The 14,925-nt window shown below is 35.4% G+C and overlaps 2 protein-coding genes across 2 annotated transcripts in view; one reads left to right on the top strand and one right to left on the bottom strand.

Annotated features, from left to right (window-relative positions):
• LOC134657089 (uncharacterized) overlaps positions 1-3,499 on the bottom strand; it is a 35,537-nt gene extending 32,038 nt beyond the window's left edge. The window contains exon 1 of the mRNA XM_063512642.1: positions 3,321-3,499. Coding sequence (XP_063368712.1) covers positions 3,321-3,341 — 21 coding nt within the window. The 5' untranslated portion in view covers positions 3,342-3,499. The remainder of the gene's footprint in view (positions 1-3,320) is intronic.
• A 346-nt stretch (positions 3,500-3,845) lies between these two features.
• The window catches only part of LOC134657289 (coronin-1C-A), a 31,193-nt gene continuing 20,113 nt past the window's right edge, over positions 3,846-14,925 (top strand). The window contains exons 1-3 of the mRNA XM_063512872.1: positions 3,846-3,939; positions 4,287-4,442; positions 5,037-5,234. Coding sequence (XP_063368942.1) covers positions 3,913-3,939; positions 4,287-4,442; positions 5,037-5,234 — 381 coding nt within the window. The 5' untranslated portion in view covers positions 3,846-3,912. The remainder of the gene's footprint in view (positions 3,940-4,286; positions 4,443-5,036; positions 5,235-14,925) is intronic.

The following is a 14,925-nucleotide window of genomic DNA, read 5'->3' as shown; positions in this document are numbered from 1 at the left end:
GGGGGGGGGGGCATGCCTATTTTCTTGAATAACTGCTAAACCATTAATCCTAAAATTATAAAAAATATATATTTGAGATTCTTACAATGAGCTATTTCATTTGATATGTAACATGATATAGTTTCAAAAACTTTATTTTTTAATTTTCTCATTTACCCCCCAAAAATGGCCTCCATATTCATTTATTTATTTACGTTACACGTCCATCTTTGGGTCACAAACATACATATGTGTGCCAAATTTCAAGTTAATTGGTCCAGTAGTTTCGGAGAAAATAGGCTGTGACAGACGGACGGACAGACAAGACGCACGAGTGATCCTATTAGGGTTCCATTTTTTTCCTTTTGAGGTACGGAACCCTAAAAAAAAAGGGGCAAGCTATGATGGCGCCATCTTCTATGCAAACCTTTGACAGTTGCCAACCTTATGACACGTGATACTGTCAACTTCCTGTATAGTATAGGTACATTTTTGGGCCGGTAGGTAACTAACGACAGTACAGAGGCGATTCGTAAAAAAAACAAGATCTTTCGTCGCTTCTAACCATTGCATTGAGCTCACACATTGTCACATCATTGCTCTAGGCCAGTGGTGGGCAAAGTACGGCCCGCGGGCCAGCTCCGGCCCGCGAATGGTTTTATCCGGCCTGCCGCCAGTCCTATGAAATAATTAATATATGGCATTGACCCACGATTCAAAAATAAATCGCAAATCAAAATAAATTTTGGCTACAATTCTGGCCCTCCACTTAAATTTCCTAAACTTTCTGGCCCCCTATGAAGAAAGTTTGCCCACCACTGCTCTAGGTAGTCTAGGTAGCATTTCTCAACTGATTCTTGTGAAATTTTGTGAGCAAATTTCATTATTGTATGGATTTGTTTTACACTGATTAAACCTTCACAATTTTTACACATTATTAAATTGTACAACGGGACTTAATCGCGTACCTAAGTTTTAAGATTTACCTCCGACGTTTCGAGGACGGCGTTGTCCCCGTGGTAGAAACATCGGAGGTAAATCTTAAAACTAAGGATGGATTGGATTTGTTTTGTTTAAAGATTGTCCATACATTTCTTTAGTTTTATATGAAGAGACACATAGGTATTTAATTTATTATAGGTATGGTTTTAATTACAAACCTCATACAATTAAAACCCATGTAAGTATGCACATTAAAAACACGAGATAACGTAAACGTAAGGTTAAGTGAATGACGTCAGGCAGACTAATGACTCAACATAACAAGCATTTTGGCTTCGTAAGAAACTCTTTTTATCTGAGACAAAATTTAATGTAATGTCTTCTCTTGTATATGTCTGTATGTTGTTTTTGTGTCACGCCTTGCTGCCCAAACAGTTTTTCTTTTTTTTTAAGTTGCTTGTAAGGTTTTTCTCTATGGTGTGGTGGGGGTAACAGTTTTTATCAAGAATTGTTTTGTATTTGTGGATTAAAACTTCTTTGCCTTGAACTCTAGATTCTAAAATAATGGGGAAAAAACACCAAACTTGGCGTAACTGTAAAAATATGCCTCATAATAACAAATAACAAACTAGTGTGAGTCATGTTCAAGAAAAAAAAAATTTAAATGTGTGTGGTGAGCAAGTCTGTTTCACATTGTATACTTATTTTGTGTTAACTTGATTTTTAAACAAAATCGGAACAATAATTGCCATTTAAAAAGGCAGCTGTGTGTTACTTTATATACTAAAATCACCCATGATGAACAGACAGCAAGGTCATCCCATTTATTTTCCGATTTCATAATTTGTTTTTTTTTTAACGAGTTTGAGTTTTTTCCATTTATGCGCAAATCTACGGACTATTTTTACAAGCTTTTATTTAACTTGCATTGTACCTATGTAAGTATGTATATAACTATGATAGTACGGGTCAAATCCTGCAAGTTAAATTTGACCCACTTCCCAACTTCCAATGAACCTGAATATTTGCACACATACGTAAGTCAGGTGGCAATGGAATATTATGATACCATCGAGCTGATCTGATGATGGAGACAGGAGGTGGCCATAGGAACTCTGTGAGAAAACCACGCAACCTTATTGTGTTTGGGGTTTTTAGAACTGTATTGGTTGAGTATCAGCTGCCAGTGGAAATAAAAGTACAGTCAGTGATAAAAGCTTGTACCAAAAAAGCGGCCAAGTGCGAGTCGGACTCGCCCATGAAGGGTTCCGTATTTAGGCGATTTAAGACGTATAAAAAAAAAACTACTTACTAGATCTCGTTCAAACCAATTTTCGGTGGAAGTTTACATGGTAATGTACATCATATATTTTTTTTAGTTTTATCATTCTCTTATTTTAGAAGTTACAGGGGGGGGGACACACATTTTACCACTTTGGAAGTGTCTCTCGCGCAAACTATTCAGTTTAGAAAAAAATGATATTAGAAACCTCAATATCATTTTTGAAGACCTATCCATAGATACCCCACACGTATGGGTTTGATGAAAAAAAAATTTTTGAGTTTCAGTTCGAAGTATGGGGAACCCCAAAAATTTATTGTTTTTTTTCTATTTTTGTGTGAAAATCTTAATGCGGTTCACAGAATACATCTACTTACCAAGTTTCAACAGTATAGTTCTTATAGTTTCGGAGAAAAGTGGCTGTGACATACGGACGGACAGACAGACGGACAGACGGACAGACAGACAGACAGACATGACGAATCTATAAGGGTTCCGTTTTTTGCCATTTGGCTACGGAACCCTAAAAATGACATTTTTGCCAAAAACTTATTTCCATGGTGGTTTCCGTTTACTGTGAATAAATAATACAAAAACTTCTGATGTTGTTTCATAGTTACAATGATAAATTAAAGTACTAAATGCTTTTTAATGGCAACCATGAAATTAAAATGTTTGTGAACATTCAGCCACAAATACGGTCATTAAGCATATCATGTTCAAATCATCATCAACCTTGAAAATAATCACTGAAACTAATATTCATGAAGTTTTTTTAACTTTGAGTATGTAGACAGTTAGGTATATATTTTTAAATTAATGAATTTTCATATATACCATTAAAAAATTGCGTTATTAGATAAGTATATTAAGCGGCACAATTTTAAATAAGCAGGATTAGAAGTGCAATACTTATTAGAATATAAAACTGTTAAATATTGCTGAATACCTTAATGAAAGATTGTAAATAAACATCACTTACAAGTTCCATTAATAATTCATTCGAGCTTCACACTATGCTATTATTTAAATATTTATTTACCATCCAAAACATGAAATATATAGCGAGGCATAAGTATACCTACTTATAGTAAAAACAAGAGAATAATAAAATTACCTTAGAAACTGTAGCCTCCATACCCCGTAAGCTCAATCAATGCCAAATCCAGTTAACATCTAGTTATAACATTTTACACAAACACAGAAATTCACTAAAATTAATCGTTCAAATTAATAAAATGTTTTCTCAATTTTTTTCACCGAATGTGCGTTTTTTCGTCGCTGGCTGCTGTCAAATCTGACAATTTTTCTCATTGGTCAAGTGCGAACTGCAACGTAAAGGATGCGTTCAACGAGTGATTGTAGTAGTAGCATTCAATCGATTAATGGATGTAATTAGATTCGATTGCTAGATATAAGTGTTTTAAAACTAAATCTTGTATATTTGTGGGACTTTAAGTTTTATTCGAAAAATGTATTATAAGCGAAATAAAAAAAAACAGGTTTGGAACACAGTTTAAATGACTTCAGCAAAATTTTGCTGTCTACCCACAGTTTTATTACATTATGTACCTATGATTCTTATGCAACTGTGATTTTCTGAAAGATTTTTTGCTCTATCATTCTTTTTCCATAATACGAGTACTTAGTGTTTAAATTTGGTTTGAGCTTGTATATAATTAACTGTAAGAGAAGTTAAAGCTTTTAAGATGAACATGAACATGGAAGTAGATGGGGTGAGTATTGGATTGTTCTTACGAACCTTAACCCAAAGTGTAATTTATCACCTTTAAAGCACCGACTATAATTCCTTTTTTTTCTTCAACTGCCTGTTTAACAATGTAACGCTATAATTATAGTCATAAAACAATATTTTTTACCTTTTTTTTAAGTCTAATTTATAGTGAAATTAATAAACACAAATAGGTCAAATTATACTATTTTTACCATGTTTTGTTTATTTTTTAAAATGCCCCAGGCAAGTTTAGGGCTAGATTTTTGAAGTAATTATTTTGTTATTCTAAGTTACCATGTAAATATTATACAAGAAAAATTCTCGAATTTTTTAAAAACTATTTTTCAGGAAGTGCGAAGGCACAATAGCTTTACGAGCCCAAATACTCGTGCACCGGTTGCAAGGAGATTAGGGAGAGAACGATGTCGAAGTTATCACGCGCAAACACCTGAGGCTGACAAAAATCTAATTCGTAAAAGTGCACCTATGAAAATTGTGCCTAAAGTAAGTTATCACAAACTTTTAAATTATATGTCGAGTTGATTCGATTTTTAGTTCGATCAAAGATTGTTGTTTTCTTGAAACTTTAGTTATGAACGCATCCACAAATTTGTTGAATTTGACATTCAGTAGGCGCGTTCATAAATAAAGAAAAGTTTACCCAAAAGGAAACTTGATTTTCTATTCTAATATGGTCGAAAATATTAAATAAATTATATTAGTAAACTTCAAACTAGTCACTCAACCATAAAAACCCTTCTTCAAGATTGGTAACATATTAGAAAAGCAAAAATAAAGTTAGTAAATGTTGTGGCAGTAGGCATTACCAAATATGGAGTTCGCTCGTTCTCCCAACCGTCCTCCCTTCGATCCTTAGTAGCTTTCAATTTTATTTTCTGTTAAATATTGAGTTAAATTCAAATGATTTCATTGCAATTTCTAGTGTAAATACTATAATAGATATATACAAATAAAAGTGAGTTGGATATCTTAACAAGTTAACAGTGTCAAAATATAGGTCATACGTATAGGTTATGTTCCAGATGAAATTACTTAAACAAATTCGTTGGCTGTAGTCGGACTGTGTTTCTTTTCCAGATGTCGTTTAGAGTGGTGCGTAGTTCTAAATTTCGCCATGTGTACGGGCAAGCCCTCAAGCGGGAGCAGTGTTACGATAATATTAGGGTGTCCAAGAGTTCTTGGGACTCGACGTTCTGCGCCGTGAACCCCAAGTTCCTGGCCATCATCGTGGAGTCCGCGGGAGGCGGCGCCTTCATCGTGCTGCCCCACAACAAGGTGAGTCCACTCTTTCATTTATCACTCACTGTATTTTTAAATCTAAAAATAACATAGTAATCTGTGAAGCATCTAGCAATAAATCTAATGTTGTGGGCAGTACACGGTGTTAAGACGCTATTTACATTTATTACGGATATAAATGGGAATAAATAAATCACTTCACAGTCTAAAATTAGTAAATATGTAGTCCCTATACTGGTGAATGATTTATAAACTTAATGTAACAGCTGAAAACTTTACTGAATCTATTCTCCTGCATTACAGCAATTCTTGTATATTTATTTATATGTTTTGAGCATCTCGGAAACTGCTCTAACAATTTCAATGAAATTTGCTATATGGGGGTTTTCGGGGGTGAAAAGTCGATCTAGCTAAGTCTTACCTCTGGGAAAACGCGGATTTTTGAGTTTTTGTATGTTTTCCGAGCAAAGCTTGGTCTCGCAGATATTTATTATTCTTAATTGTGACAAATTACCTAATGCCCATTTATTTTATCCTATTCTTTTATATATTGTTATTAAAAGTGATGTTGAAATAGATTTCTTTAAAGGACCAAGTCAATGTACTTAGGGTTTGTGTTAATCAAATTTGTATATTACTGTTGAACATTATAAGGTATATTTTGGTGCGACAAACTAAGTTGTTATCTCGTAATGGTGACTACTGTTTATTTGGCTCATTAATATGTAATCAGTGAAGGTGAATGCCACGCTGAGCATTCTATTTTGATAAGAAATATATCTTACGAGCTATTAAAGCTATTTTGATATAATAAGGTTCTATTAATTGTAAGGTAAAACTTGGTTTGGGAAACACAGGTAAATGTTAAATCTATTTCATTTAGTTTTAGGTTTAGGTGAATTTTTACTTTAGGGTTAGGGGTGTTTTTTATTATTATTATTAGTTTAGGATACTTTAATTTAGTTACGTTTCGTTTATAAGTTTTGATACAATATTTATATTTATTTGTTCCACAATAACCTAGTTAATAAGTATTTTAATATAAAATTTCCATGGACATTAGACCAGGGGTCACCAAATGGCGGACCGCGATCTGGATCCAGACCGCCTACATTAGTATTTTTTAGGGTTCTGTAGCCAAATGGAAAAAAACGGAACCCTTATAGATTCGTCATGTCTGTCTGTCTGTCTGTCTGTCTGTCCGTCCGTATGTCACAGCCACTTTTCTCCGAAACTATAAGAACTATACTGTTGAAACTTGGTAAGTAGATGTATTCTGTGAACCGCATTAAGATTTTCACACAAAAATAGAAAAAAAACAATAAATTTTTGGGGTTCCCCATACTTCGAACTGAAACTCAAAAATTTTTTTTTCATCAAACCCATACGTGTGGGGTATCTATGGATAGGTCTTCAAAAATGATATTGAGGTTTCTAATATCATTTTTTTCTAAACTGAATAGTTTGCGCGAGAGACACTTCCAAAGTGGTAAAATGTGTGTCCCCCCCCCTGTAACTTCTAAAATAAGAGAATGATAAAACTAAAAAAAATATATGATGTCGATTACCATGTAAACTTCCACCGAAAATTGGTTTGAGCGAGATCTAGTAAGTAGTTTTTTTTTTTATACGTCATAAATCGCCTAAATACGGAACCCTTGATGGGCGAGTCCGACTCGCACTTGGCCGCTTTTTTACTTATTTAGTAAACTCGGGTAGAAACTCACTGCAATGGTCATATTATTTTAAAAATCGGACCCCAGAAGCTACTAATTGGTGACCTCTGCATTAGACATTGAAATGAGGCTCTTATTTTATAAAGTGAAAATAGCTCAACAAGTTTTTGTTTTAATGAGCGGTATGTGTCTACATACCTCCCATTAAAAGGCAGATAAAGAAATTTCGTTTTTCTGAGTAGAGCCTCTGCAACCAATAATCCTACTGTGTTAGTAGAGTTACCTGCAACAATATGTTACACAATGAAGGCTGCAAAAATATCTGACACGATCTTATTTGTCGGGCCATAAGAGTGTGATCATATTTTTGCAGCCGTCGAGTAATATATTATTGCAAGTGACTGTACATAAAGTATAAAAACATAGCTTAACTAGATTTAAACCTAGATAGTGGCAAGCATTCCCGTTCGAGAAAAGCACAATACTGGGAAAGTGATAACATTGTACAACCATTATGGCTGACAATGGGGTGTCGTAATACACACGTTTGTGTCATTACACTTGTGCTTTCGATAGTGTCTATGAGATACATAATGATTCATTAATAGAAGTGTTTTTAAGTAGCTTAGCTTTTGCTTAACTGCCGATGTTTGCTAGTTTGCCTCTTGATTTTGGTTTACCCCTATCCCTACAACAATACAATCATGAGTTTAGGTTTGTTATCGTTAAAATCGTCTTGATGACTACTCATCACACACATTTAGATCGTTCTTTCGCATTTATGTAATGTGCTCTTCACTTTTTAGAGTTCCGTACCAAAATAGGTATTTTTTTAAGTTTGGATTTTGGATCAACAAAAAAAGCATAGTTATTTGCTATTGGTGTACAATTCAATTTGCTATTGTGCCCTTATATCTAAATATTAAGGAATGATGGCATACAATTTTTAACCGACTTCCAAATCTAAAAGGAGGAGGTTATCAATTCGGTTGTTTTTTTTTATTTTTTTTTATTTTTTTTATTTTTTTTATTTTTTTTATTTTTTTTATTTTTTTTTATGTTTGTTACTCCATATCTCCGTCATTACTGGACCGATTTTGAAATTTTTTTTTTTTTAATTGTATGTCGATGCATACAGATTGGTCCCGTTTTTGTCAAAACCCAGTTCTGATGATGGGATCCATGAGGAATCGAGGGAACTCCTCAAATCTTAAAGGCATACATATAGTGATTTTTGTGTTTTTATCAATAAATCAAGCATATACATTTAAAAAAGTGACATTTGATGAAGTGGAACTGCTGATGATGATCAGAACGGAACTCTTCAACGACGCATAGTACACGTTTGACGATTTGTCCTCTTCGTTATGTTTGTTAAGCAAGTTATGTTTTTAAGCCACATTTTTGTCAAGCTCGAGTTCTGATGATGGGATCCATGAGGAATCGAGGGAACTCCTCAAATCTTAAAGGCATGCATATAGAGATTTTTGTATTTTCATCAAAAAATTAAGCATTTTCATTAAAAACTGTCGCATTTGATGCAGTGGAACTGCTGATGATGATCATAACGGAACTCTTCAACGACGCATAGCTCGCATTTGGCGATTTGTCCTTTTCGTTATGTTTGTTAAGCAAGTTAGGTTTTTAGGCACATTTATGTCAATCTCAAGTCCTGAACATGGGATCCATGAGGAATTGAGGGAACTCCTCAAATCTTAAAGGCATACGTATATAATTTTATATATTTTCATCAGAAAATCAAGCATTTACATTACAAACTGTGGCATTTGATGAAGCGGAACTGCTGATGATGATCAGAACAGAACTCTTCAACGACGCATAGTACACGTTTTGTGATTCTGAATTTCGATTTTGACTTGGACTGGGCCCGCCTCGGCCGGACTCGGACCCGTACTCGGACTCGGACCCGTACTCGGACTCGGACCCGGATCCGGACACGGACCCGGACCTTGATCCGGAAAACCACTATGATACCTAAACTAAACAAACCACTATGATTACCATAAAATGTATACATATTACCAAATAAAGTATAAGCGCCGTTAAGTGGGTCCAGGCTAGTAGTTAGAGAAGTCGGTTTTTTTCTATTAAAGATTATTATCAACACTTATTACTTACAGTGTCTCTTTAAACTGTAGACCTCGGGAAACCCTGTGGTGCCGCCTTTTTTAAACATTGAAAATAAGACATATAGGTATAATACATTGTCGAGTAAAGAAAACAAGGGGAGGCCTTTGCCCAGCAGTGTGACACTAAAGTAGGCTAATAAATAAATCGAAGCAGGCCACAAAATTTCAAGCGAATTGAAGAAATATATTCGTCATGTGGTGTTGAACAGTTGGACAGCCGTAGACATACAAACTGAAGCCTTTTTCACTTTCCAGCACAGAAGGGTCCTTATTCTTCAAGTGCAATAAGGTCCTTTTTATCTTAAATTCCAAGAGATATTCTGATAGAAAGGTCCTTTTTGCACATGCATCATAAGGACCGTTGTTTGATGGAAATTTGCTGCCTAAGTTTAAACTGTAACAATGAGGTCAATTGTAAAAAAAAAAATATCAATCGAGAAAAATGTTCTAGTAACTCATGCATTTGAAGGGTACAGGGCTGGTGATGAAGACCATAATATGATGGCATTTACTTAAAATCTTGGTCGGTTCCTTTTTAGGGTTCCGTAGCCAAATGGCAAAAAACGGAACCCTTATAGATTCGTCATGTCTGTCTGTCTGTCCGTCTGTCCGTCTGTCCGTCCGTATGTCACAGCCACTTTTCTCCGAAACTATAAGAACTATACTGTTGAAACTTGGTAAGTAGATGTATTCTGTGAACCGCATTAAGATTTTCACACCAAAATAGAAAAAAAACAATAAATTTTTGGGGTTCCCCATACTGAACTGAAACTCAAAAATTTTTTTTTCATCAAACCCATACGTGTGGGGTATCTATGGATAGGTCTTCAAAAATGATATTGAGGTTTCTAATATCATTTTTTTCTAAACTGAATAGTTTGCGCGAGAGACACTTCCAAAGTGGTAAAATGTGTGTCCCCCCCCCCTGTAACTTCTAAAATAAGAGAATGATAAAACTAAAAAAAATATATGATGTACATTACCATGTAAACTTCCACCGAAAATTGGTTTGAACGAGATCTAGTAAGTAGTTTTTTTTTTATACGTCATAAATCGCCTAAATACGGAACCCTTCATGGGCGAGTCCGACTCGCACTTGGCCGCTTTTATGAAACTTTAATTACGAGTATAATGAAAATAAAACCGCAAAACGTGCCTATTAATAAAAACCTTCGCACTTCCTATATGAGTGTGGAGTTGTTCCTAAAAATAAATAAAGCGTAATATGTATACGTAGGCCCTTTCCTTGGCCCTTTGACAGTGCCCTTATATTTCGTCAAGTCGTATTTCGGGACAGGATATACAGCATAATATTTAAGGTAGCGCTCGCCTTGGTCTATTTCTGACTCGTATTATGTACATACTCATACCTGCGTACTACGCTGTTTACGTACCTTAATAGCAACCCATACCTACCTACTTGTATTGTCAAAGTCAGTAATAATATATGTACCTTTAAACGAGCAATTCTTGTATATTTATTTATATTTAATATTATACTTCGGGGATCTCGGGAACGGCTCTAACGATTTCGATGAAATTTGCTATATGGGAGTTTTCGGGGGTGAAAAATCGATCTAGCTAGGTCTTATCTCTGGGAAAACGCGCATTTTTGAGATTTTATATGTCTCCCAGATATTCTTGTTAAATACATCTTAAAGGCCGGTAACGCACCTGCAACCCCTCTAGTGTTGCTCCACCATCGAGCTGATCTGATGATGGAGACAGGAGGTGGCCATAGGAACTCTGTGATTAAACAACGAAACCTAATTGTGTTTGGGGTTTTTAGAATAGTCTCGATGAGTATTAGTTGCCTTAAAAAAAAGTACAGGCAGCGATAAAAGCTTGTACTAAAAATATTTTTTTTGCCAAAAACTTATTTAATTAAGGCGTAATTAGAGTGATAGAAGAAAAAGACTCCCGTGATTTGCGAACTCCTCCTCTCTGTTACTTCGCAACTTCGTATCATGTCGAACAGACCGAAACAAAACGCCGGCTTAGCAATATGCTGATCAATTCAAACTTCTCTAAGTTTCAACCGTGTTTATATTGTAATACAGTCGAGTTTTGATCGCAGTTGAGTAGTGTGCAAAAAGTGCAGGTGTTATGAGTCACTTTTATCGTTCATTGATGACCGCTCTGTTGTAACATTATTGACATTATATTACTTACACTAAAACATGTAAAATACATCAGTGTGGCTACCACCAGTTTGGCACTGACATAAATGCTATCGATTTATCTCGCTCGTACTCGTATATTAGTGCCAGCGAGACGTATAGAAAGTAAATTACGTAGATTATATTAGTTTTGACACTGTCAGTGACTCATGGTACGGGTACTGTACCAGATACGACCCGGAGCGTAGATCGCAGCCCCTATCCCTAAGGCGGCGACCTTTATAAAGCCTTTAGCCTCCGCTCCCCAGGGTCCCGCAGTCTCCACTGCAATTGGCACGAAATCGTACAGTCGCCATCAGATATATCGGAGCGGCCAAGATGATGTAATATATCTAAACAACCACTTTAAAGCCTTAACAATAGAGGCGTGTGCAGATATTTTTGAGCACCCTGGCCGCTCCGATATATCTGATGGCGACTGTACATTGGTTCCCGGACAATATCCATTCATTGCAATTACTTTTATCGCGTTTTTACGGTTTTTACGATATATTTTATCGAGTTCTATTACTAAATTGGCGTGCATTATGAATATTATGATCTAAAAATATACGATATTCTCGGGATCATAGTCTAATAATAACAGTCGGTCATACGAAGACAATATTTGTTGATGTCATATTTGTTCGTAAGATAACTAGTATTTGGGACATTTGGAACGTTAGATAATAGTGATAGTGCGTACTGTGTAGTTCCGGATTTTAACACAACCCGATAAGGAAAGTGTTTGATACATGAATTGACCGGCAGATTCGTGGGACTAATATGTCTGTCTATTTTTACTTTAAAAAAAAACAACGGGTTGCACTCAGGGAGTGCCGACAGACCGAAACAAAACGCCATCTAGCGTTATTTCGTCGCATTACTTGAAACCCCTAAGCACATCACTGTTAGTACTCCAGTTATATTAATACCAATTAGATCGAAACTCACTAGATGGCATTTAAATCAATAAAGAAAAACTCAATGACATTGAAGTAACAGTTTTTCGATCAGAGGGCCTACCGCGAACCACGTTCGACGTGTTGCCTCCCTGTCACACTTACGTACGAATTTACAAGTGCGACAGGGAGGCAACACGTCGAACGTGGTTCGCGGTAGGCCCTCAGGTCACGTGACCGTCTTACGGTAACGTGACACCAGTTACGAGTTTAACATTTTTTCCCCATCACAAAAAGTACACAGCGCCGCTAAAGAAGTTTTCACTTAAAAAAATGTCAGATGACGAAACCAACAGACAACAGGTGACCGACAAAAATATTTTTTGATACACAGTTTTATTGCCGACTGTACTCTCTCTCCTGTACATGTCTATCAAGTGCTTCTCGAGATCTTTCTAATGAGCCTAAACTCAATGTGTTTAGGTTTTTCCATCGAAGAGTTCCTTTGGCTATATTCCGACTACATCATCAGATCAGCTCCATGTTAGCATAATATTGCATTGTCATCGGAAATACGGAAGTATGCCAAATTTCAGCTCAACCAGACACCGGGAAGTGGTTCAAATTTTGGTTACAAGATTTGAAGCACTACATATCTATATATATAAATGCAAGTGTCCTGACTGACTGACTGACTGACTGACTGACTGACTGATTCATCAACGCAGAGCCGAAACTACAAAAGCTAGAAAGTTGAAATTTGCACACTAGGTTGAATTTATAAAGTGTACAAGAGATAAGAAGCGATTTTGAAAAATTCAACCCCTAAGGGGGTTGAAAAGGGGATGAAAGGTTGTATGGGGTGCAAGTTTTATTTTAAGCTAGGAATTTGAAACTTTGTAAAAATGTACTATATTAAAAAACAAGAAAACTAATTTCTGCGTTTTCGAAAATTCATCCCCCAGGGTGGTGAAAAAGGGGTTAAAAGTTTGTATGGAGATCAAATATTTTTGTGAGTGTTGGACTTGAAACTTTGTATATGGGGATATTATTATAAGACAGGAAAAGTAATTTCAGCGTTTTTCAAAATTCATCCCCTAACAGGGTTAAAAAGAGGTTGAAAGTTTGAATCCATTACAAATGCTTTGAAACTTCTTAGAAAGACATAATAGCCGATGACAAAAAAAAGGAATTGCGACATTTTAGGTAATTCAACGCCTAAGGGGGTAAAAAAGGGGATGAAACTTTGTCCTGGGGTGCAAATTTTATTTTAAGCTAGGACCTTGAAACTTCGTAAAAGGGTATTAAATCAAAAAACAAGAAAACTAATTTCTGCGTTTTCGAAAATTCATCCCCCAAGGTGGTGAAAAAGGGGTTGAAAGTTTGTATGGAGATCAAATATTTTTGTGAGTGTTGGACTTGAAACTTTGTATATGGGGATATTATTATAAGACGGGAAAAGTAATTTCAGCGTTTTTCAAAATTCATCCCCTAACAGGGTTAAAAAGGGGTTGAAAGTTTGAATCCATTACAAATGCTTTGAAACTTCTTAGAAAGACATAATAGCCGATGACAAAAAAAGGAATTGCGACATTTTAGGTAATTCAACCCCTAAGGGGGTAAAAAAGGGGATGAAACTTTGTCCTGGGGTGCAAATTTTATTTTAAGCTAGGACCTTGAAACTTCGTAAAAGGGTATTAAATCAAAAAACAAGAAAACAAATTTCTGCGTTTTCGAAAATTCATCCCCCAAGGTGGTGAAAAAGGGGTTGAAAGTTTGTATGGAGATCAAATATTTTTGTGAGTGTTGGACTTGAAACTTTGTATATGGGGATATTATTATAAGACGGGAAAAGTAATTTCAGCGTTTTTCAAAATTCATCCCCTAACAGGGTTAAAAAGGGGTTGAAAGTTTGATCCATTACAAATGCTTTGAAACTTCTTAGAAAGACATAATAGCCGATGACAAAAAACAGGAATTGCGACGTTTTAGGTAATTCAACCCCTAAGGGGGTAAAAAAGGGGAATGTAACTTTGTCCTGGGGTGCAAATTTTAGGTAGTGAAAAAGGGGTTGAAGGTTTGTATGGATATCAAACATTTTTTCGAACGCAGGACTTGAATCTTTGTATTTCGGGATATTATTAAAATACAGGAAAAATAATTACAGCGTTTTGTAAAATTCATCCCTCAACAGGCTTAAAAAGGGGTTAAAAGTTTTAATCCATTACAAATGCTTTGAAACTTCTTAGAAAGGCATAATAGCCGATTACAAAAAAAGTAATTGCTACGTTTTTGGAAATTCAATCCCTAAGGGGGATAAAAAGAGGATGAAAGTTCGTCTTAGGGTGCAAATTTATTTTAAGCTAGGAACTTGAAACTTTGCAAAAAGGTATTAAATTAAGATACAAGAAAACTAATTTCAGCGTTTTTGAAAATTCATCCCCTAAGGTGGTGAAAAAGGGGTTGGAAGTTTGTATGGATATCAAACATTTTTTCGAACGCGCGACTTAAATCTTTCTATTTGGGGATATTATTAGAAGACAGGAAAAGTTATTTTAGCGTTTTGTTAAATTCATCCCCTAACAGGGTTAAAAAGGGGGTTGAAAGTTTGTATAGGGTTCAAATTTTATTTAAAGCTACAAACTTGATACTTCGTAAAAATGTATTTTATCAAAAGAGAAGAAAACTAATGTCAGAGATTTTGATAATTCGTCCCACGAGGTGGTGAAAAAGGGGTTGAAAATTTGTATGGAGGCCAAACATTTTTTTGAGTGCGGGACTTGAATCGTTGTATAAAGGCATATTATTAGAATACAAGAAAAATAATTTCAGCTTTTAAA

Source organism: Cydia amplana, chromosome 19 (genome assembly GCF_948474715.1).
Source record: "Cydia amplana chromosome 19, ilCydAmpl1.1, whole genome shotgun sequence".
In the NCBI taxonomy this organism is placed as follows: Eukaryota; Metazoa; Arthropoda; class Insecta; order Lepidoptera; family Tortricidae; genus Cydia; species Cydia amplana.
Note: the sequence above shows the minus strand (reverse complement) of the source record. Positions and strands in the feature narration are given on the sequence as shown.